Source organism: Paramacrobiotus metropolitanus, unplaced genomic scaffold (genome assembly GCF_019649055.1).
Source record: "Paramacrobiotus metropolitanus isolate TYO unplaced genomic scaffold, Prichtersi_v1.0 Parri_scaffold0000120, whole genome shotgun sequence".
In the NCBI taxonomy this organism is placed as follows: Eukaryota; Metazoa; Tardigrada; class Eutardigrada; order Parachela; family Macrobiotidae; genus Paramacrobiotus; species Paramacrobiotus metropolitanus.
Window position 1 is genome coordinate 282,653 of NW_026570340.1, and position 24,229 is coordinate 306,881.

Genomic DNA, 24,229 nt, shown 5'->3' on the forward strand with positions numbered 1-24,229 from the left:
TCTCCCTGCTCTACCACCGCCAGTATACAGAGCATGACATGCAAAAAATATTATTTCATATGGACGAATGTGGGTATATTTTCATTTTTATGTAACTCTGAACAAGAGATTAACCATTCTTACTGGCCGCGCACATTTCGGTCTGGATACGTTTTAATTTGGCGTAACACGGGCAGCAGTTGGCGGGCAGTTTGGCGTAACACGCAAATTTGTGCAAATCGCTGTATTGATTCGTCAGAAATTACCGGACAAGCTTGTACAGTCTGCCAGAAACAGCTTTATTCACTTGCCTCAGAAGAACTACTAAAGAGTAATTAGTGAGCACAGTCGGCAATATGGCAAATCAATGGCCAAACAAATAACAATAAAGAAAGAATGCCTTCGTACGTTTCGCGTACATTTAAAATTTTTTCCGATTTCAAGGGCAACTGGCTGACTCTACAGACTTGGCCGAGTGACAGCTTGACGACGCAGTCGGTGACCAGTTACTGCCTCACCGGTCTTGTTAGACCAGCCTAATCCCAGCGGTTGAGAACGGTGTCGTCGATGTCGAAGCCGCGTCCCGTGTCGTGCCCCTGCCCCTGCCCCTGCCCCTGCCCCTGCCCGTCGACGGCTGCCCGCCCCTGGGCGTCGCGGTTGGCCTGGTCGACGCGGATGAGGCAGAAGATGAGGTCGGTGGGGTGCAGGATGAAGTCGCGCGGCGGATTGCAGATGACGAAGCGCTTGGAGGGCGCCACCAGCGCGTCGTACAGCGTCATGCGCCGGTACAGGCCCAGGCACAGGAAGCCCCACTTGGACAGCGCCTCCAGCAGCAGCGCGCCGTAGTTCATCTCCTGCAGTGTTAATATTCAGTGACCTTTGTTAACTCTCGCCTCACACGCTAACAAAGTCCTTTATTCCAGTATGCTCACCGCGTAGCCGTAGAAGGGGCTGCTGGCCACGCCCAGCGGAATGTGCCGGATGATGACCTCGTCCTGCACGAAGGCCGCCTTCTCGCCGATCCCTTCCCCACCCAGCAGACCTGCAGCACAACTCGCCGTCAAGACACCACATAATCAGCCTGGCTGATGATGGGAAAATGGCACTTGGTAACCCCTTAATCATTAAAACGAATAACTGATTATACAGTACTCGTATAATGGCTCTTTTATAGCAGCAGCATACAACAGTTTATGCAACAACGCGCACGTATTTATGCCACTTTCACTGCACTGCTGACCACCTGCAGACTGCGGCTGCAGATCTAGAGTGATAGGATACTTCCATTACAAGCCAACATGCAACATGCTCTGATGCACATATTTTACCAGTTTTCTTATCCTTCAAGTTATTAAGTACCTACATGTATTTATGTTGTACAGAGTACAACATTTTTGTGAGGCTACTAATTAATTTACACAATATCCCTGTCACTCGTATATTTTACAATCATAACTCATGAGAACCATCCTCAACGAACGACAACATTTTCCCAAAATATTTTCAAACCGATAGCCTATATTCATGCGTTTCATACGTTTTAACTTGTAATATTATAAGCCTGTCAAAAGTTTTTGAAAATTCCCGATTACTTCCACAAAAACTGGAGAAGACGTCCTCAACGATAATTATTTCCGAAATTATTTTGAAGGAATTACCACTGCATAGTTAATTAGAATAACAGTTTTCCGGAATACTTCCTAACTTTTAAGAAGGCTGTGGTGAAAGTTTTCTGAAAAGTATTTGACGAAACGTATATTGTGCAGCTGTAACAATAAGGTCAGTCCTGTTGGGACAAGGAACTGGAAAAGCGCTGTTAACTGCATAATTATAGTAACTGTATTTAAGCAAGAACGTAAGGTACTCTTTCTGAACAGTATGCGAGGGCGTGGCCACATCACATAAGGGTCATACCGGCGCCTTCGGTGACGATCTTCTCGACCTCCTCGCAGTGCTTGCCGAAGACCAGCGTGTTGAAGATGTTGTACATGGAGGGATTGAAGAAACTGCAGATGGTCAGGGCGTCCACGACGAAGGAGGAGAAGGCGCGCCCGCAGGCGTACACGTGCGAGAGGTGCGGCTCCAGCACCAGCCGCGGACTGCGGTCGTACAGGTCCAGGTAGCGCGTGTTGTTCAGCACGCCTGCAACGGGCAATTAACCGGCGACACCAGGTGTAAATGACCATCATCAGTCGCGATCGGACAGTTGCGGCGGAGATATACATATACGTACAGAGCTGCGTGATGACGGGGATGTGGCTGCCCATGAGGTGGCCGACGGGGAAGCGCTCCAGCAGGCTGGACGTGGCCTTCCAGTCCATGTTGCCGCTCAGCTCCTCCTCGATGTTCACCTGCCGGCCCCCGCCTGCCCAAAGGTCATCAGTCCAATTATAGATAGTCGTAATATTGTGAGTACAGGTTAAACAACCACTGCTGACCTTCGTCGTCGCGGATGGCGAAGCATAATTCCTTCTCCGAGAATGACATGTCGCGGACGTTCTGTGTGGCGATGATGACCTCCTTGTCGATGAGACTGTGGTGCAGACCCTTGTACAGCAGGCTCTCGTGGATGCCCGGCGCGCCCACAATCACCACCATGCGCGCGCTCTTCACGCTCACGGCGCGCAGATCCACACGGTTCAGGGCGTCTCCCTGTACAGAGATTTAACCAAATTAGGACGCAGTTAATCCCTTGGAAGGAAAATCCGTCACGGCAACCGCATGCCCTAAGTCTAGTGTCTACCTTGACGACGGTCAGCTTGGGCATGTTGGTCAGCCACATCCACTCCTTCTCCATAAACTTCGGATCACTGCAACCAGTGCAAAGCAATCAGTTTCCGCTTTATGACGGTCAGCCTGATGTTATATCGGCCGGAGTACCACAGTATGACGATCTCGGCCAGTCGCTCCGGCCGGACGGTGCTGCTCCGTAGGGGCCACACGAAAGTGTGTAACCCTACAAAATTTATTATACAAATATATGTATCTATTAATAATTAATATAGATACATGTACCTACATTATACGAACTACATATGTACCTACATTATAATTATGTACCTAACTACAGAATACTTCTACAATAGGATGCTACAGATATACTCGTACACATGTTAAATGAATTTAAAAATACATAAATTTGTATGTAATTACCTATACTTCTACCTATATATATAGAGCTAATTAATTTTATTAATATATAATTATGTATAAAGTATAGCTATCTGTGTACGTATATTATACAAAAGTTTAAGTGCTGCCACGAAAAGTGAATATGTACAGACCGATAGGTTGTGAGTCGGGTTTGGTGAGGATGCAGAGAACGATGTGGTCTTGCCAGTCGCGCATGGCAGCCTCTTGTCGATCCTACCAGTCGGAATAATCAGTTACTAACTGCAAATTTGCTACACTCATGAGTCATGAGCACGCCAACAACAGGCCTCACAATGACGATATCGTACAGCCGCCGGCCAGGACTCCAGAAGAAGCAGCCGGTGGAGTCGTACAGATAATCCGTCGGCACGTGCTCGTTGTCCAGGTTGTCCAGCGAGGCGGCGGCGCTCAGCGGCGTGGACGCGGCCGCCGCCTCCTTGGCGCTCTTCCGCCGGAAGCGCAGCGCGGTGGGCGACGCCAGCTCCATGCTTCGCTCCAGGTCGGTGTCAGTGACCTTTCGACCCCTGCAACGGAGAGAAGGCGCGGTTAACAGCGATCATGATGGATGTAGGAGGCATCTGCACCGTTTGGTTGGAGGATGCGTGGACGCGGACGGCGTCAGGCGGATGTACTCCCACAACTTGTTGACGGTCTCCGGGGAGAGCGCGTGAGCACGGCGAGCCGCCTCTTCGTCGTAGTAGCTGTCGTCGTCGCTGTCGGCCTCCTTGGCCGGCTCCTTGGTCGTTACGTTGGCTTTGCCTGTAGGCGCACATAAACCTTATAATTATGTATACGTTGCAAGGAATTACTAGTACAGAATAACCACGGTGAGACATACTGTCGCACTGGCACTGGCGAATGCTCTTGGGATCGAGGGTGTCGCGGTGGCAGTGCGCACAGTACCTGCAAGCAAGAGAATTCACAAAAGGTCATCGGCCCCTCGACATGACGAAGGCTGCCTACAGCATGACCGGCGCCAGGTCGGCCACGGTGTCGGCGATGAAGAAGCCGATGCAGCCGGGAGTGATGCGCACGTCGTCGCCGGGGTTGATCAGCGGGTAGGCGGAGAGGCGTTGGTTCAGCTTGATGGCCACTAGCAGCACGTCGAAGCGCCGGTAACAGAACCTGCAGCATCAGTATATTTATTTAGCCGGCAGATTCAAATAACGCAGTGTTTGACAGGCTGGCCACTCACTCGGCCAGCTGCCGAAAGGTCATCCCCACGAAGGACTCGCTGATGACCCGCGCCGACAACTCCAGGGCGGCACCGCGGCCGTAGTCGCTCTGCCAGGTGCCTTCCCACTGCGAAAGATACCATGCAGCGGCTACTTGCTGTACTATCAGCACGGATGTGGCATATGACGGAACCTGCTCGTCTTCCTTGTGGATGCGCGACACGAAGAGGTTGGCCATGAGCGTGGAGAAGCCGGGCGCGTTGCAGCTCTGCGCCAGCAGACCCAGCCGGATCTCCGCGCAGCACAACACCGCGTCGCCCTTCTCGGCGTTCCATGCCGGAATCTTCTGCACGTATTCCTGCGCAGATAGCTCATGTCTTGTCCACGCCCCGGCGCGTTCAGTGAACACAGCAACTTACTTTATTCTTGTAATGTAGAATCTGTGAAAGACAAGACTTGGCATTAAATGGAACACAGAAATACCGTTGCTTCTCTCATTTCACGATTGCCGCAAGCCAGTAATATAGTTCAAAGTTCCAGAAATGGATGAATTAGATGGGGCGGGCAAATCGGTTAGCGAGGCATTGAAGGTCCATTAATTTTCATTTCAATTAGTACTGGTACATTTCATTCAATATGTAGTTTAGCAAGCTTATATATACAGCTAACATTTTACGTATGAACAAGCTTATACCTCGTGTGTGGAGTTTATATATGAAGCGAGCATCTGCCTGCGTAGCATTGTACTATTTGCCTGCTGAAGTGTTAACTGGGCAGCGCACCTGGACGAGGACGCGCATCTCGTTGCGGAGGTCCTTGACGGAGACGACGCGCATGACGTTGATGGCGTCGGCCGAATCCGGTTCGGGGCTCTCCACGTCGGCCAGCAGGAGGACGGCGGCAGCGTCGGCGGCCCGAATGCGGGCCAGATCCCGCGGTTCCATGACGGAGCCGCGCCGGTACTCGGCGCGGTTGTAATACTGCTTCACCATGCGCTCGGTGTCGGCATCCGGGGGCTGCCTGCAGCACTCGAACACTCGCACTTAACAAGCTCTTTTGCAGACAGCTATACGTATCCGCGTTAAGTGGGCAGACGTACTCGCCGAGAATGACCACTCGCACGCGTCGCCCGACATCGCGGTCGGGATGGTAGAACTCCTGCAGGAAGAGCTTGATGGCGTCGTTCGACACCGTCCCGGACACCACCACATGCCTGCGCAGCAAACACTACTCGTAGGATTTAGTGCGTAGCAGATTGTACATATATAATTCTAATTTTGTACTTCATTCATCTAAACGTTAGAAAAAGAAAAGCAACGGCCTGGCTCAACAGCACTGAAAAGCACAACTTACAGGTAGTGTTTGGGAGGTTTGTAGTCTTTATCGTAGTCCGGTGTCCGTTTGACCAGGGACACGATTTGCGGGATCGTGCGACCGATTGTTGTCTACAGAACAAGCGATGGAACCAAACATATTATTCTACTCAAACCTCGAAATATAACAAGCTAACATGCGCCCTAAATTATTAACAAAATCCGCCATTTATTAAAGCGAATTAAAATGTATTAAAATCAGCGAGCAAGAAACGCTGCGTGACTAACGAGTGCGGCCAGTTGGAAGAGGTAGACGGTGAGTTTGCCCATGATGGTGGTGACTTTTAGCCCGCTGAGATCGATGAGGGTCAGTCGGCCGTACAAATACTGGAAGCACTTCCAATAGGTCACCGACTGCCCGTTGTAGGCCTTTTCCGACCACAGCGAGTGGTCGCCGGCGTTCTCAAACTGCAGCACAATAATATTCAACAAGATGCGTGCATGACAAAGGTCACTAGTAAGCGCTGCAGCCAGCGCCCAACCGAAATGAGCCTACCAAATGCAGGACGCCGGCCGACGTGGTCAGAATGACGACGACCAGCAGGACGAGGTAGGTCAGCTTCAGACTGCTCTGCTTCTGGAAGAAGCCGCGCTGCGCCACCAGCTCCAGCAGCCACATCAGGTTGTACCAGCGCAGGAAGCTGAAACCTGCGACACAAACAGATGACCTCACATTTGGACGCTTCCTTCGATGCTTTGTACCGCGGACGTACCGGTGAAGTAGCGGTTCAGGCAGATACCGCCCACCACGGCCGGGATCACCTGTCCGAGCACAAGTGCACCGTTACTTCACTTTACCGGTCAGTAAAATCCGATAGTTATGCTGGTATATATCTCGATACCAGATAATCGACGAAGGAGTACGGGCTCATCAGCGCGTCCAGTTTGTCGTGCGTCCCTGCAACCTGCCATTAAGAGTAGCCGTGCTCGCATCTACCATTACACAGAGGGCGCTCCGCACCCCGCACGAAGGGAGCACCTACTCGAATAATAAGGTAGGCCAGAAGGTAGGCGTTGGCCAGCAGGTCCAGGCACTGCTGCCCGTTGGGCATCGTTCCGCAGATCTCCAGACTGGGCAGCTGCCTGCACAACGAGTTAGAACGGAAAGGTCACACCTGCGAATTGAGCTGGAGGAGCAGCCGTACTTTGTGACGGACGCCAGGTAGACTGCCAGGGAGACCATGGCGCACCCGATGGCCACCACCATCTGCAACAGCGGCCGCCGATTAACTGAGGCGTCTTGCGAACGACCACGTCACCCTTCCCTTCCCCTGGCGTGATTAACTGCCTACCAGCCAGAAGCCGTGCGTGCTGTTGGGCGAGGTGGCGTCGGCCACCCACTCCTCCAGCTGCGACCGGTCGAACTCGGTGCGGCCGGTCGTGCTCAGTTGCTTGAGTGCCTATAAGATAACATATATACCGTTTAAGATACCGTTTAGATACATATATACCGCATTTATCTTTCTATATACCGTTTACATGTACAGTACATATAAGCGCGCCGTTGTGTATTAATTAAGGCATACGATAATTTTCTGTATATTCCCTATGACTATAATAATTATTACTCCTCGTAACATGAACATATATCTCATGCTCTTCTGACCTCGGTGCGCTGCTTGATCAGCTTCTCCTCCAGCAGGACGTCGGCGCGCACCCGCGCCTGCATGTCCAGATCGGCGTCCTCCAGCACCTCGTAGCCGCTACGCGCCCCGCCGTACAACAGACGCCGGTAACGCCGCCCGAAGACGCGCCGGTCGATGGCCTTGAACAGCCAGAAGAGTAGCACGAACAGCGGCAGCACCAGGCCCACGACGAAGTAGATGCCCTTCAGCGGGATGGCGTTGTCCACGCCGTAGCAGGCCGCCGGCAGTCTGCAATGAACGCCTTACTACACACGATGCTGGACAGAGGGCCGAGGGGCCCGGATGCACGTACTTGACCGGCTCGCTGGCGTTGTGGCTGGCCGCGTACAGCTCGGAGACGGATCCCAGGACGGGCGCGGTGGCGGCCGTTGCCCCGGTCAGGTTGTGGTTGTCGTAGAACCACGCGATCATGCGGGCCAGCGGCGACGCTTCCCAGTCCGCGTCCTGTCTCTCTTCGGCGTCGGAGGAGGAGGACTGGCCGCCTTCCGGTCGGGCGCTGCTAGCGGGAGGCAGGCCGCTGTACGGCGCCCAGCGCCAACCGCCCGAGTAGCCGTCGGACGCCATCCGGCCAGTGTCGGCCACCGCGTCCCTCCGCTCGATTCAGTTGCGCTACAACTTCCGCTCCAACGTCAACGTACGATAGTGTTAGACAGGAAAAGTCAGGCACTTGGTACAGACAGTCTGTGGCAGCGAATCATGGTAAATTCATCTACCGGAACGACAGGTTAATAGCATACGCATATACAGGCTCTGTTTACATCCTAGCCGAACCAACAGTCAAAAGGCCGTTTGCAACTTTTCACGGTGTGCGGCTTCATGATTTCATCCAAGTTTATCAGAATTATTTTATGATTATGATTACAATTCAGCACGGGCCTGCGCACGAACCAGTGGCATAAAAAGGCACATTTAACCAATTAACCATATAATTTTCTCATCACTTTAAGGGATAAGTAACTCATGCAAAAGACAATCCGCTGTAACTGTTGATAATCGGCACATCCATCTCCTGACGTCGGGAGATGAGAAGTAAGAAGCAGAAGCCGGAACAGCGCGCGTACTCTTGAGTACTTATGCACAATGTTTTCGGTGATTAGATACACAGTACACTATAAAAATAATATTTCTCCCGCCGGCATGCAACTTGCAGTGTTAATCACATAATTAATGTAGTTCCAAGTACTTTACCGTATTTAACTGCCTTGCGCGCGTTACCGATACGAGATGCTACTTTTACCGCATGACGCAGGTGTTGTACGTGAACCGGCGCTGCTTGCTGCATGCACACTTCCAACATCGCTGCAAAAAAACTGAAAAATGCCCCAGGAAAAATTGCAGTAGCATTTTTGCTTTCTTATTATGTACTGGTAAACATTGCAACTGTGCTTCCGATTTGAACATTAATCATAACCGCTCAATACCGAATTACAATGTGCTAATGCTCGTACAAAGTACTACGTACTGCACGTACTATCTTGCTACGATAATAATAATATTATTATTGCACTTTATTTTTATATATGCCGCTGTAACGCAACGTCTTAAAGAAACCCTAAGGCGCTGAAAATATGAGAATGGTCAACATTAGACCGCGCGTATCACAAAATATATACGTACAAGCTATCCTGCCATGCTGATAATATAATATTATTTTTATATGCATCAGATAATAATATACAAGGGAATCGGAATAATAAAAATCTGCAAATAGTAATGGTATTGGTCCATATGCCAGTCTGTTCGTCATTTTATTCAGTCAGAAAGTGTGCGCATTCTTGTCATACGCAAAAAACAGCGCGCCTTTTTTACGTTGTTCATGTTACCCAAACCTGATATCAGGCTAATTGAGCAGCTATCGTTTCATTAGAAGAATCTCTAAGCACATCTGAGCGAAGGCGGACCAGAGCAAAGCGTATCCAGTACCGCTCAAATCAGCAAAGCGGAAGCGGTGGAAATTGACTACTGCACACCTTCCGTCGAACATGCCGGCACATGGGCGCAACTGCAAGCATGCAGGCACTGCAGATATTACAGTGGTTAAAGGTCCAGGATCCACGATAAAATGATCTGCAAATTCAGCAAGGGGAGAATTATTACTTGACGGCGAAGACGTTGACTCTTCAAAGCTGCGAATACTATACAGTGAAACCTGTCTTTTACATACACCGGTAAATACATACACCTGGAAATTACATACGCGGAAAGTTTAACCGACGCGTCCCATAGACTGTAATATAACTCTGTGTAATACATACACCTGGATAATACATACGCTTTTGCTTTAACCGAAGATGTATTTAGTAAACAGGTTTCACTGTATACTAACCGTATCGGCGACCAATCCGTACAGCTGCTCCGCTGTCCAGCCGGGCTGCATGGGTGGCACGGGCGGTGCAGCGTCCGCGTAACCGTAACCGCCATTCGCCGGATAGAGAGGCTGCTGATAACTATTATCAACGCCGTGTCCTCGGTAGGCGGCCGCATCCGGCGCCATTTCCGCCGGATTGTAGAAGTCTCGGGTGTCGACGTTATTAGCGGCGTTGTAGTCCTTGTAGCCGGTGTAGATGCCGTTCGCCTTGGCCACGTCGATGTACGAAGACGGAGCAGCTTTGTCGATGCTGACGGTGGCAGTGAATGGCTTAACGGCAGACACCGGCGCTGGATAGCCTTCCTCCACACTGGACACCTTTCCGCCACTGCTGCCCACGTACTTGTTGAAATAATATCCCGGCAAACCAATCACGCTCTTTCCACCGGCGTAATCATATGGAGCGGCAGAGGGTCGTTGTAGGTCTTTTAACTGGTCCTGGTAATAGTTCTCCTGCGCGAACTGCTGACCAATTTGCCTGCCGATCCCCTTCCCGCTGTACTGGATTCCCTTCGCGGAGTAAGGAGGCGTTTTGTGAGCGTAATTATCGCGCTCTTCTGCGTCTCCCGCAGCTGCTTCAAACGGCTGGCTGAAATAATCGTTCCCACTGGAGGCGTGGTCCGCGCGCAAGCGCGAGGCGAACCAGTCAGCCGCTGCAGCCGGTCGGCCGTAGCCGTAAGTGTCTTCGGAGATGACCGCTTCTGCCGTGCTCTCCAGGAAGCCATCCATCAAGCCGTACACGAACGGATGCAGTACCGGAACCGGCGCCGGATCGCCGCGATCCCGTCGTTTCCGGCGGCGATCCGGCACTTCCACGTGTCTGCTCACGAAGGATCCGCCTGCCGCTCCTTGCTGCAGCGACTGTCTAGGCACTCCGCCCACAGCACGCCCATCGCATTCAAGCGAAAATAGCAGCAAAACTAGCAGCGTGACCTCCGCCAGAAGCCCGCTACCGGCATTAGCGATATGAATTAGATGCCTTCGGCTTGGCATTGAGGCAATGACGTCACATGTATGCGCTTTACTGCAGCAGTCCAGTAATTATTATACACGGCTGAGGACTATTCGCCCTGCATGGTCTGACGTCGCTTCACTCGCTCCGGACAGCCACATCTCACGGTCACGCGATTATCGGCTCACTCTCGATTAGTCTCCGCCGGCGAAGGCAGGGCCGGGATCACGATGTTAAGCGTGCGGTAGGTCTCTTGTTATGCTGCTGGTACGTTTCCTTAACGACAGATACTCTACATCACATATATATATCCAGAAACAACCACCAGGCAATTTCACTGCTAAAGGAGTGTTGAATCAGTCACTGAGTTTAAGTATATATAACACCGAAAGGTCATCCATCTTACTCGCGTATCCCCTCAGTACTTATTTATAAGAGCAGTGCATACGTGTTGTATCTACACATACATGCAGTAAGATATCGATATCAAAGAAGTAGAAACTACTAGAAATCCAGATTTCTCTTTAGATTTCGAATTCATCGAAATCAGTGTACTGCAAGACTGCGCATTAAACCCAAATAAACCAATAGCAACTCATGGTCAGTCAAATAACAGCCAAGAAAACCCACTTACAGTTGGAATTATTTGCGGCTGGATGTTTCTGTACTTGTAGTGGTAGTGATAGCTGGTAAGTACTTACAGGCTGTACAGCCACGCTATCTGTACTGTAAAATTCGTAATCACACCACACATAAATCATAACAATAGCCTACTCCAGATTTGTCAGAAACCTACTCGCAAAATATAAAACCGATTTATGGCTTTCGATTTCATCCGTGCTGCGCATGTGTGCGATGGCAGCAACGGCACTGATGAGTGATACAACTGGCAAGAAAACTGTATCACGTCCCACGCGAGTCCTATAAATGCATCCACGCGTACTAGCAGATTAACAATGTAAAGCATACAAACTACTCAGAAAAAAAGGAGCGCACGCGGTCATACAAGAGTGAAACTTGTACGCTTGATAAAATTAAGTAACTAAAGCAGACCGAAAGCTATAATATTGCTGCGGCGCTGCCTAGTGCCTACCTAGTACCTACAGAGTACTACCTACGCACTGCAACAGCCTGTAGAAAACAACAGCCGCACCTGGTGCGGAAAGCACATTATTATAACTTAGAAGTGGCACAGCCACCGCGGTCATCTAATTTCAACTTTCGACATTCGCTATCTAAGACGTAATGGTTACAAGGTGGTTTCCGGTGCCGCACACGCGAAGCGAAGGCGCTCACAACAGTCTGCTGCCAGATCTAGATTACCAGAGAAATTTTTTACTACACTTTGTTCTTCCTTCTTATTTATATATCAAGAATATGAACGGAGAAATTGCTTGTGTTGCGGACCTGCGGGAAATAAATTTAAAAAAAACAACAAAAACTAAGCAGAATTTGTGCAATAAAGCCAAAGAACGCTGCCACGCTGGGGAGGCTGCCATTTGCACACCCACCGGAAGCGGCAGAAATCAGATTTGTAGTTCCAGCAATCAGTTTCAACCGCTCATATAAAATTGTGCTAGGATGCTAGCACAACTGAAAAGACGGAGAAATCAAACTAGCTGAACAGTAGATTCTAGATATTAAGAAATGCAGCGTTACGTTTTATGCATTTCTGAAGTAAATAAAAATGTGCCTCTCTGGCAATGGACGAGTGCGAGTGTAGGTAACTGCGAAGCTGCCTAAATGTCGCTGCACTGCAGTCCCAATAACCGATGCTAATGATAAGTAACTAAATAAACTACTCTATACTTTGACATAAGAACTTGTCATGGCGGCCTTAATTAACTGAACTTAATTGGGTAGCGCATTATTACAGCATTGGCCCATTTATTTATTTATTCATGTGAGCTTCAGCTAAAAACCTTTGATATTCTTCTTCCTTACTTCTAATGCGGCCGCGCAAACAAGCTGATATTCTCGGTCACACACCTGCGAAGTGGCTTTTTATTGCGCAAACGGCTGACGTAGAAAACTGCAAGAAAAAATGCCGCGACGAACTAAACGGTTCGATCTTGGCGAGAAACACAAATAACAAATTTCGCGACAAAGGGAAAAGTATGAATAAGTTAATGAGTGAGAAAGCACAAACAGGGAACGACGTGGTGCGCACTCTGCGCAGCACACGAGCAGAGGCTAGCCGATGAAGTTGATGACGACCAAGTGCAGGACGACGTGCGCGAAGACGAAGTCGGCCATGGCGCGCTCCTGGCTGATGTGGCCGAACTGGCTCTTGTTCTCCGGATTGATCTGCATCCGCAGACACGCTGCAAGCCCACAAACAAGCAATGCATCAGTCTGCAACAGTTACAACTCCATCGACCTTACCACGGGAAATATTCATACAAATGTTCAGGAGAGTACTTATCAGAAAATGCTCCAAAGCTGGTTTTAATGCACAAAAATAAAATAATAATCTTCTAAAAATACGGAACCACAATTAACATTTAACAACAGCAAACAGCAATAATTCTCTACTTATTTGAGAACCTGCGACGCACTACTGGCAACGGTCAGATGTGAAAGTTACAAAATTTACCAAGCTGAAAGTTTTATTTTTCTTAAAATAATAAAATTTTAATTTTACTATTTACTGTTTTTACAGCAGAGCTGCTACTCGTATCGGTACGGGTACTCAGTTAATTCATACAGTAAATAACGCTGAATTAAATTAAATAACTGAAACTGTTAAAACATATTAAATTAATAACAGTACAGTATTATTAGAGTACTTCGTAAGTTTTCGAATAGAATTCGAAAAACAGACGGAATTCAGAGCAACAGTAAACAGCATGCAGCGGTGCAAAAGCAAGGTTAGCGAAGAATCCAACCACTTACTCGCAAGAATGAAGGAAGCAACCGTCGAAATAAATCCGCTCAGAAAACTGTTGAAGGGGAATGTGCCTACCAGGAGGCAATAAAGAAACTGGATAATCCCCGTCATAAGCACGTAAACGAGGTACGCATCCACGAGCTTCAGCCGCTTCGGAGTTTTTCCGCGGTATTCCTCATACAGCTTCACGAGGATCTCTCCAAGGTGCGCCATGCTCGCAACGGGTCGTGAGTTCACTCAATTTTCAGCTCGAAGAAGGAAAGTAGCTCGCAACAACGGAGCAAAGCAAGAAGCTGAGAAGCAATAGAAGCAATCAAATTTTATGGCAGAACTGAAGATGAGAAATGGCACTGCCAGAAATGAGAAATCAAAAAAAAAGAATTTTTCGAAATACTTACACTGCGTGGCAAAGCTGCGCTACAGGATTTCACATGTATGCGCAGTTTTGCATTCTAGACAGCGTCAAAACATTAAAAACTGCGCAGACATTAAAGTTCTGTCAGAAGCACAGTGGCTGTCCACCTCGATGTTTAGCTCGACGAAAAATTTATCCAGTTCCGGTTTGTACCACGTGATGCGTCTGCCTCGGCAGTGTACAGGCTGTATCACGTGGAAACTGTGACGACCGGGGTTAAAAATCCTGTGCTCAGGCAGTGTAGAAAATCCACGTGTACTGATCTGGAAATCCTTGGAGAGCTGGCCATGAAAGTTTTTGTGCGAGACAGGTGATCTTTTACGTTTTGATGTCGTTAATTCCTTATTTTGGGAGTTGGAAATGACGGAGGACAGGGGACTCGAGGAGAACACGAAAGATCTGTTGTTCGACGGCCCGACAGGATCGACAATCGCCAAATTCAAAGTGCGCGTTGGAGAGCAGGTTTCTCGTGGCCAAGTGCTGTTTACTTATCGAATTCCTGGCAAAGATGACGAAAAAATATCCAAATCTGACGAAGGAAAATTCAGATGCCCAGAATCTGCCTTGATTGTCCAAATCCCGACCGAAAACGCAGATGTTCTCACGAGCAGGTAAACGCAGTACTTTGCGTCGTTTTGTGGCGCATTCAGGGGGGCTTCTGTTCAGGTGTTGGAGGCCTGGGTGGTATGGTACAAGGAACCGTTTTGGTGGCGTTTTTATTTTCTTTTTTACGTGTAGTGCAGATCTACCAAAGAAAACCTAGTGAATATTCAGTTGGGTTTTTTATTGTTGCCATTATGGTTTGTTGGTAAATTTTTATAATTTCTAGAAATCTTTCGGAAGGTTTGGCGAGGTTTCCAGCTTTATATATTTCCAGAAAAATCATATTTTTGTGGAATTTTCAGTGCGTAATTTTCAGTACGGTTTTGAATTTGCTGTACTTGTCGGGAGCCTGTCGCCCCAGGGTGGCAGCGCACGACAGTGCCGGCAGGACAGGACAGCGATTTACTGTAACTTTTTGCATAATAATCTGATCACTGATGATAATAATAATTATTATTATTGGCTTAATTGAGTTGGCATAGCTCTGCATTTGGTCTACAGAACAAGTGATATTTGCAGAGCCGTCGTGATGCGGATAAAGCCTGGCTGTCCCCATGAAATACGCATGAAAGATTTGTGCGCTGCTTGCGGCGCCGACCTGCGGGTGGAAAGTGGATCCGGGAACGGCAACCGGAAGTCGGAGTCAGCACCGGGGGTGACAATGGTAAGCACTAAGCACCGTCAGTCATTCGCATAACAGCAGTGCTTGATTTCTGGGTATGAGATACTGCAACAGTAGTCAGCATGCTTCTTGACAATCAACGCATAATTATTGAAAATGATATTCATTCATTCATTCATTCATGATATAAATTTATTTTGTGTACTGCACTTTTGCCTTTAACAAATCCCGCTCTGAAACGTGAAAGTTTTCTCTTATTTAAAAGTACGAGTATTGCCCGGCGGCGAACGTATACGTAGTGCTGTAGTCTGTAGGTGCTGTTGTTTTGCGTAGGTGCACAATATATCGGAGCTGAAAGTGAGCAAGGAGATCGCTCAGCGCATTGGCGAGGACGACCTGGTGCACCTGATCGGCAAGCGGCGCTTGGCCCTGCTGGTCGACCTGGACCAGACCATCATCCACACGACCATTGCTCCCGTCAACAATAACTTGAAGGTTAGTTTGCGGTTGCTCGTTTTTGTGGGATTTGCTAATGAAGACCTTCAATGATGGCTGCAGGACGTGCACCATTTCCAGTTGTCCAAGGGCCACTTCAACAATCCCTGGTACCACACCAAACTGCGCCCGGGCACCCTCGACTTCCTCGCCGACCTCCTCAAGTATTACCAGCTGCACATTTGCACCTTCGGCAACCGCATGTACGCCCACAAAATTGCCGAGATCCTCGATCCCAAACAGACATTCTTCTCCCATCGCATCCTGTCCCGCGATGAGATCTCCGACCCCTGTCTCAAAACTGCCAATATCAAGTGCGCAGAGACTGCTAGGTTAACCGCATGTTTATGCGAGTGCCAGTAATAACTGTTGGCATGTATAGGGACCTGTTTCCGGTTGGCGACGACATGGTCTGCATTATCGACGACCGCGAAGACGTGTGGAATTACGCCGCCAATCTCGTGCACGTGCGGCCCTACTCCTACTTCAAGAACACCGGCGACATCAACGCGCCCTTCCCCAAGAACGCCGTCGCTATCCAGCTGGATGCTGCCGCCCCCGAGAAGGCAGAAGCGCCCTCGGAAGCCACGAAGCACCAGTACGAGAACCGCTTTGCCGACGGTGCCGCGGAGGAGACGCAGGAGGACGCCGACGACTACCTCCTCTATCTGCGCACCATTCTCATCAACATCCACGCCGAGTATTACCGCCAGTATGACGAACTGAATCCGGCATCCTCTGAGACGGCCAGCGGCGACACCAGCAACCGGAGACTGCCCAAAACCAAAGAAGTGATACCGGTGCTGCGGAAGAAGGTCCTCCAGGGATGCCGCTTGGTCTTCTCCGGATTCTTCCCCAGCGACACTCCCTCGCCCGAGAGAGACAAGGCCGAAGCGTTGGTACGGTCCTTTGGCGCGGTGCCGCAGCCCAGCCTGCTGGACAAAGCCGCCGAGCCACAGAACTACACCACGCACCTCATTGCCGCCAAGGATGGCACGGAAAAGGTCCACAAAGCCCGCGAAATGTACGTAATTGTTCTTCATCGCAGTATACGGTGGAGTTAATCGGTGATTAACGGTGGTTGTTATGTGGTTATTGGCTTGCAGGCACGTGCATGTCGTCAACGCTGACTGGCTGGCCGAGTGCGTGCGACGCTGGGAGCGGGTTGACGAGAAACTGTTCCCCCTCAGTCAGGCCAGCAGCAGTAGCAGCGCCGGTCTGGTTCTGGCGGCCAAGGTGGACGCGCACCGCAACGGGCGCCCCCAGCGCAGCGACGCAGCCGTGAACGGAGGCAAGGCGGTGGGGAAGGAAGGCGAGAGGAAGAAGAGTGAGGAGGCGGCGGACGGCGCCAGTTATTCTGCCGTACGGGAGCGCGAGGAAGCAGCGGGCCCGCGTCCCACGGCGGTGGAGCGGTCAGTCAGCTGTTTGTCGGGTCTGTCGGCCGACGACATCCTCTGCATGGATCACGAGGTGGACGACGCCATCGGTGAGGAGGACGACGAAGAGGAATTCGCCTCTGAACACGCACCGTCCAAATCCTCCGGGCTGCCGCACGGTGCGTTGCTTTGTTGTCGTGCAATTGGAGGTGGCGCTACTGTACGATGTGGTGTTGATTGCAGAGAGCGCTTGGGCCGTGGGGCACCTGGAGAGCAGCTCCAGCTCGGAGGAGGCCGACGTGCTGCTGGATGAAGAGGAGCGGGGCGCCAAACGGAAGCGGGACTCGTTGGAGCTGGAGTCGAGCGAGGACGAGGAGGCGCCGGAAGTGCGGCTGGCCAAGCAGCTGCGACAGGAGGACCTGAGTCTGACCAGCTCCAGTGCGGCTGGCGATTCAGGCGAGGACGGGCCGCGCTTCAGCGACGACGACAACACGCTGGGCGAGATGGCGCGCGAGCTGGATGAGAGCCTGGAGGGCGGGGACTAAAGGCGATGGCACCGGCAGGTTGAGTGTCTCGGGAGCGGCATAAGATGTCCCGTGCTGTAGAGTATACATGAACCGGCGATTTTTGAGTATTAGCTACGCTTACCAATGCTCTGTTTTCTGCTGTCAGACGGAAATTGACTGACAGACTTCACTGGTTGGCAGCAGTGCCAGTACAACTTGTCAGTCAGTGTTGTTAGTGTTGTCCCTTCTTTTGGATTAGGCCAGAGCGATGCCAGTATTGGCGCTCCTGTACAAAGCACAACGTATAATGTACCTACATTTTCTGTTAATGTTTCCGTTTTGTTTCCCTATGGGTCCTACTCTTGCTTAGTTTTACTGTAAATAAATACTGTACTTGTGCGGTTGTACCAGCATCAGCATATCAAGTATCTAGGCGTTCACATTGATCGCAACCTGAAGTGGAGTGTGCATTGTGACCACATACTGCGAACAGTTAACTACGGCATCGCAATGATCAACCGCGCGAAAGACGGCCTGGATCTGCCTCAGCGTAGGAGCCTTTACCATGCCTGTGTGCAGCCACATCTGGATTACGGGTCAGATACGTGGTCGCCGGCATCTTCGGCTTTACGCGAGAAATTAGATAGGGCACAGCGGAAAGCACTGCGGGCGATTTCTGATTACAAGGAGCGGGTTACACCCGAGCTGTATCAGAAACTGCGCATCCTGCCGGTGTACGACCGTTGGAAGCAGTCTGAAGCGGTCTGGCTGTATAAGATCTACAACCACGAAGCATACCATCCGCCGCGGTATATGGTCGGGATGATCGACTTCACGGATCTGGGAATGCTGTACAACCTGCGGAACCCAACGAGAATTGCAGCCAGAGCGAAGAAGAAGATCGGAGAAGGCACACTGGCCATGCGACTAAGGAACATCTTTGAGCGCATAAAAAAAGTTAACATGCAGATACTCAGTGTTGATGGTGTGGGATTTTTTAAATTTGCTCTCCGAACTGTTGATCTGTCTTAAAATTGTTTTTGTTTAGTTATATTTTGTTGCCGACCAGACGTTGAAGTCCCGTTTAGCGGGTTGTCTGCTCTTGATGTAATAATAATAATAATAATATAATAAATACGTAGCAGGGTGACGCATCCGTATTAACACGCAGTAGAGACGCAGTAAATAGGGAACTAATGAAACAATAAAAAAGCAAAATTTAATTGCATTAGCTTAGAGCTAGGAGTGGAGTGGATTCAGATTTCAGAGGGAGGTTGTGTGTGCATCTGAGTTGCTATAGACTGGGAAATATGCGACGGTAATTTGCGTTACTTCCTGCGTAAAAATTTCTTATTCTTTACTGTTACTTCTGTTGCTCGCGTTTGCGTTAACCGAAATACACTGAAAGCACATTGATCCAACAACAAGCACAAACGCCCTCCCAGAGAAAAAGGAGCACGACGGGAGGTAAAATCTCGTTCAAAGTGAACTGCATCAAAGACCTTTACAAATGAACAATGGTGGCAGAACTGTCCCCGACAACCTGTACGCTCGAAGCACTTGGAACGGCCCGCTCACAGAGACTCGGGTGCCGGCCAGTCCTCCAAGAAACACGGAAAGGGGAACAGTCCGCCACCGCCCAGCACTGCCAATCACCGGCACACCTAGACTGGACAGCCGCGCTTTGTAACCGATCCAAGACAGCAGACAAACCGAGATTGGGAACGATAAATTGCCCGGGTGTCCGTGCACTGTGACACGCCGGGAGTGGTGGCTGAACTGTCCCAGCTATCCAGTCCGCAAAAAGGACTTGGAGCTGTCCCTTATAAAGACAGTTGGAGACCAGTGCTTTAAGCGACTGGCCAGTGGAGCAGATCCGTCAGCGCTCCCAATGCGGACAGCCACCGGACGACCACGACCGAGCAACCAGACAAGATGGACATTGACCCCGTCCCGGGAGATAGCCGAAAAACCACCGCTGGTGGACGATGCGCTGTGAGCACACTGGAAGTGAGGGTGGCAGAACTGTAACCGCTAGCCGGTGCGCTCGAAGCACTTGGAACGTCCGCTCAAAAGGAGTCCCGGGTGCGGCCAGTGCTCCGAGCGACCGGTAAGGGGAACGGATCCGCAACCGCTGCCAATGTGGACAGCCACCGACCGGACGACCTCGACCATACGACCTCGACCGCAATGCCACATCAGGCCGGGGATAAATCTCCCGGCGTGGGGAGACAGCCAAAAACCCACCGCATTTGGACGATGCGCTGTGAGCACATTGGGAGTGCTAAAATGATCAGCACATTCTAATAAAACCTTAATAAAAACTGAACAGAATCGTCGCGTCGATACCGGATAGACGGCAAAAATCCTAATACTGAAATCTAAATAACTGACCATTTTCTTCGCGGCCGGTTAAAAACGTGCAAGAGCTGGAGAAATTCGCCCCAACACCGGAGTTCGCGTAGCCATCATGTTGTTACAGACTTACAGCTACCAAATGTAACAAGGCGGAGTTACTCTCCAAAATCAGTAGCGAACCAGTCTACGTTTAACCGGTCGGTACGATACGTTTTCAAAGCTAACTGAATCGAAACGTTTATTTCATTATCAAAGACATCCGCGCATTTATTACGAGATTCCTCACAAACGTCAAACCATCGCTACGGCAGCATGTTCTCGTACCGATATAACCAGTATCAAAAAGTACAACGATGGTTAATGATCAGTTATGTCACGGCTGCTTACCGCTGGTCGCTAGATAATTAGATAAGCGCCAAACTAGATAGAATAATATTTCAATCTCTCTCTGGGAATGAATGCGTAGCGCTGACTACAGAGGCTACCATCGTTTACGGGCCCTAGACATGCGCAGTTCACCGAAGCAGTGCCGGGAGATGCGCGACAGCTTCTCCAGCTGCACATCCTGCAGGCCATCTTCGCACCATCGCTTCTCGCGGTACTGCACCGAGGGACGCGGATACTCCGACTGCAGCGCGCATAGCACCTGCAGCAGGGTGCAGCTCGCAGTTTCAAACCGTTTCACATCAAACAAACCTAGCTTCAACTCGGGCGGCCAGAGTTTCAAATACAAAACCATTAGCAACGGATAACTTTAGCTTTCAGCTTTCACAATAGGCAATGCGGCATGCCAAGCGCTCACACGATCTAGATGAAGAATCCATTTCCATTACGTTTCCATTCGATTCTACAGTTTCATGCCGACTCCTTCTAACAAATTAACTGACGCGTTGCACCAAACACCAACAGTTTCACAACCCAAACAGAACAAAATAACAACGATCAACGAAAGATTCGTATATCTACACAGCCAATCCGAAATCCGGATATAATTCCGAATCCAGTTAAAGGATACGTAAAACTCTGCCGGAACCAGGACTTTGAATTCACGTGCTACCGGCAGCTTGTCTGGACAACCTACGCAATAATAGTACGTTTCCAATAAACTTAGCCGTGCGCTTGGCAGTGCCGAATCACTGCCGATCGTCACGTCTATTACTGGGGTCTGTGGTGAACTCTCGAAGAACTCGGCAGGCATGATCTGCGTTGCTATTACAGTAAAATGCTTCTGTTTGCCAGTCGCAGTCGCTTATTTGAATAGAATTTAGCGCACAGTACTGCATCGAATAATGTAAGTAATTATCGTTTCTTCATATTTACTGAGAACTTGTAATCCATGTGCGGGTATGCAGGGGCTACCGATCAATTCGGCCATTTTCATTTCGGCCGTGTTCATTTCGGCCAAACTTTTTCGGCCGCGATTCACTGCGGTCGTCGATCACTTCGGTCGCACTTCATTACGGCCGACGCATATTTTGTTCTGATTTCTGCAAGAAAACGTTACTTTCCATGAAACTACGTTTCGATGGTACCATAACCTTTCAAATAAATTAAGAAAACCTAAGAATAACCTCAGAAAACCATTAGAAACTATACTAATGGGCTATTAGCCGTTAGAAATATGCCATTAGAAAATTTAAGAAAGCCAAGAAATTGAAAAGAAAACTATATAACCCATAAGAAAACCTAACCTAATTTTTAAGCTAAGAAACGTAAACGCAAACGAAAACTTACGCAACATAGCAAAAACTAGGATCACTTGGGAAACTGAAGATGGCCAGATTGTACTGCTGCCGAAATGAGCCGTAGCAGAAATGAGTGCTGGCCGAAATGAACTGGGCCGAAATAAACGTTGGCCGAAGGCCCGAAGTGATCGCTTGCGGCCGAAATGTAACGAGGCCGAAGTGATCGGATGCGTATTGTAACGAGTGGAGGTAAGGCCCACTAGATTGTTTTGTGTGATTGGCTGAATTAGCGTTTCATGTTCGTTCATGGGTTCAGCTTGACGCTGCATGAGCAGCGGTCCGATGCGGCTTCGCTGCTTCCAGTCTAATAATTTCTCTGCTTGGGCCTTGCTTTGATCTTGGAATAAAGGATCTTTGTTCCCAGGATCGAGGCTCTGGGCAGTTTCCCCATTATTTTAGGGTAACATTCAGGATTGTTTGTGACAGTATGCAAGTAAGTACAGTATGCACTGTTTTCGGTACGATAGCGGACATTTTTTGGTTGATATTTTTATTCAATACGCCGATGTGCGACTTCGGTTGTTTGTAACCCGGTGATTCTTTCCGTCAAATGTCTTTTCCGCCAAATCTTTTTGTAACTGCGCTGCGGTCGCATCTTTGCCTTTCAGTTCACAAACTTATGTCATAAAGTGCGAGGCAGGGTTACGTTAAAACGGAATCCATCAAAACCAGAGGAATCGCTAGAAGCGGCAAAGGGCACCCAGGCCTCACAACTCGACCTGCCCACAAGAACCGGCAGACACGTGCCGTTACAAAAGTGCAAAAAACAATCTACATTTCCAATCGGAAAAAAAACTGGCTAAAATAATCCGACGACGATGAGACTGATTTGTCCAATCATCCGGAAGAACGAAGGGCATGGATAACGAGCAAATGCAGAGCCGTACGCGACAATTTCTCCAAGCGGAGATCCTGCAGTCTATCCTTGCACCAGCGCTTTCCGTGGTAACTCGTTGACGGCCGCGGATCCGCGGTCTGCGTCGCGCACAACACCTACACCCACATACAGAATGCGAACTGACTAGCCGATTAACAGGCGATGGATCAGAACGACATTACACCGTAGCAATTTAATTCTAAGTTGAGCTAGTTGCTCTGAGTTTTTATTGTATTTTATACTCCATTCTACTAAATTCTCTTCCTATTTTCCAGTTAATATAGAAGTATCTACCTATACAGTGCTTATTAAGTTACGCGTTAAGGAGTTGCAAAGTTTCAAAGTTAGTTAGTTTAATGAGCTAGTTAGTTAGCCAGTCAGTTAGAAAGTCAGTAAGTAAGTTAGTCAGTCATATATAATAACCTAAGAAAACTAGTTTTACTGTTGGTTGAAGTGTTGATTCAGTTACTCTTAACTGCAGAGAAGGTGAATCGCCGCCAATTGCATTCTCTGCCGGTAGACACCCACGTCACGGAGGACTGAACAGCATCATATGCCGATCTCTTGTGTCAGCTGGGATCCGGCGAAATTGAAGCCACGTGGCACGTCGCATACGTCCGAACGATGTCCTGATGACTGCACAACATTCGCCTGGCAGGGAGGGATGTGCTTGGCAAGGGACGTCACTTGTGTGGACACGGTTGCGCCATCCCACGTCAGGTCTACGGCAGCAAACGCAGGTGCAGCGGCATTGGAAGCGGATGAAAGGAAGTCCCGGCTTTATTTGTATCTAAATGGCAGATACATCTTCGCATCGATAGCTTTCGAAACCATGGGCCATTGGGGACCGTCCGCTATCGCCATTACCAAAGCACTGGGTACGACTCGAGCAACACGCAGGCGAAGCCCGTTCCCATGAATTTTTACGCCAAAGATTGTCACTGGAGATACAGCGCGGCAACGCGGCATCGGTTATGGGAACGATGGAAGGAGCGGACAGTTTAATGAAATTTTGATGTTACTAGTAGACCCCGCGCAAACTGCGCGGAACAAATCAGCTGTAAATAATTTACGTTATTTGCAGGCTGCTAACCAGTAAAGTCGAAATCAGCGCATATTCACCAAAATATGAGACTTATATCACCTTATAGAATAAAATGTGCAGTTTATTAATAAATATTTCATTTTTCGGCAAGTATTACTATTTTTGTGTAATAATCAGCTAAAGTAAGTATGGAAGAACGTTCGGTGACGTGTACGCGCGCACATCAAAGATGCCGCCCACGCGCATCTGTTTTTTAGCGAGCTCCGCTCGCGCACCAGCTCCGCTTCGCCTTCTGTAAATATCCGTTTTTTATTACTAATTTTAAAAATACCGTTTTTCATCGGTATAATACGAAACTACTGAAACAGTGACATCGGAGAAAGGGTTAATTTAAAACTACCGCAAAACATACCTTTTACCTAAATAAGTATCAAGCAACCACCGTTATCCCGCAGCTACTTGATAATTGGTACTGCCAGGCTGCCAGCAAGATTGAAGCTTGAAGACTCGCGACGCATGCAGTTCTCACTTGGGACACTTCCCTGGGTCGTTTGTGAGTTCGGTTGTCAAAATGACTTAAACCTTTCTTGAGTCTAAATTTTTATGATCTTTAATAATCTATTAAAAAAAGATTTCTTAAAACCATTGCAG

At 49.2% G+C, this 24,229-nt stretch overlaps 4 protein-coding genes across 4 annotated transcripts; 1 reads left to right on the forward strand and 3 right to left on the reverse strand.

Moving 5' to 3' along the window:
• Positions 1–267: 267 nt before the first annotated feature.
• On the reverse strand, positions 268–8,462 carry LOC129598352 (calcium-activated potassium channel subunit alpha-1-like). Its single transcript, XM_055496215.1, has 27 exons — positions 7,619–8,462; positions 7,287–7,554; positions 6,973–7,080; positions 6,826–6,887; positions 6,664–6,763; positions 6,523–6,585; positions 6,394–6,442; positions 6,177–6,328; positions 5,909–6,088; positions 5,661–5,752; positions 5,407–5,520; positions 5,090–5,327; positions 4,727–4,747; positions 4,501–4,665; positions 4,328–4,434; positions 4,096–4,257; positions 3,971–4,035; positions 3,717–3,891; positions 3,425–3,656; positions 3,264–3,345; positions 2,860–2,935; positions 2,723–2,789; positions 2,418–2,631; positions 2,213–2,344; positions 1,894–2,121; positions 912–1,021; positions 268–833 (listed from the first exon to the last, which is right to left on the reverse strand). The coding sequence occupies exons 1-27, from the start codon at positions 7,888–7,890 to the stop codon at positions 516–518; spliced, it is 3,852 nt and encodes a 1,283-aa protein (XP_055352190.1). The 5' UTR covers positions 7,891–8,462; the 3' UTR covers positions 268–515.
• A 331-nt stretch (positions 8,463–8,793) lies between these two features.
• On the reverse strand, positions 8,794–11,816 carry LOC129598353 (uncharacterized). The gene is made up of 2 exons (XM_055496216.1): positions 9,653–11,816; positions 8,794–9,393 (listed from the first exon to the last, which is right to left on the reverse strand). The coding sequence occupies exons 1-2, from the start codon at positions 10,685–10,687 to the stop codon at positions 9,364–9,366; spliced, it is 1,065 nt and encodes a 354-aa protein (XP_055352191.1). The 5' UTR covers positions 10,688–11,816; the 3' UTR covers positions 8,794–9,363.
• An 820-nt stretch (positions 11,817–12,636) lies between these two features.
• On the reverse strand, positions 12,637–13,927 carry LOC129598339 (dolichyl-diphosphooligosaccharide--protein glycosyltransferase subunit DAD1-like). Its single transcript, XM_055496194.1, has 2 exons — positions 13,542–13,927; positions 12,637–12,970 (listed from the first exon to the last, which is right to left on the reverse strand). Exons 1-2 carry the CDS (start codon positions 13,747–13,749, stop codon positions 12,840–12,842), a joined length of 339 nt encoding a protein of 112 aa, XP_055352169.1. The 5' UTR covers positions 13,750–13,927; the 3' UTR covers positions 12,637–12,839.
• Positions 13,928–14,176: 249 nt separating this feature from the next.
• LOC129598338 (RNA polymerase II subunit A C-terminal domain phosphatase-like) lies at positions 14,177–17,952 on the forward strand. Its single transcript, XM_055496192.1, has 7 exons — positions 14,177–14,562; positions 15,074–15,218; positions 15,510–15,671; positions 15,735–15,985; positions 16,054–16,695; positions 16,778–17,226; positions 17,291–17,952. Exons 1-7 carry the CDS (start codon positions 14,312–14,314, stop codon positions 17,590–17,592), a joined length of 2,202 nt encoding a protein of 733 aa, XP_055352167.1. The 5' UTR covers positions 14,177–14,311; the 3' UTR covers positions 17,593–17,952.
• The last annotated feature ends 6,277 nt before the right edge of the window (positions 17,953–24,229 follow it).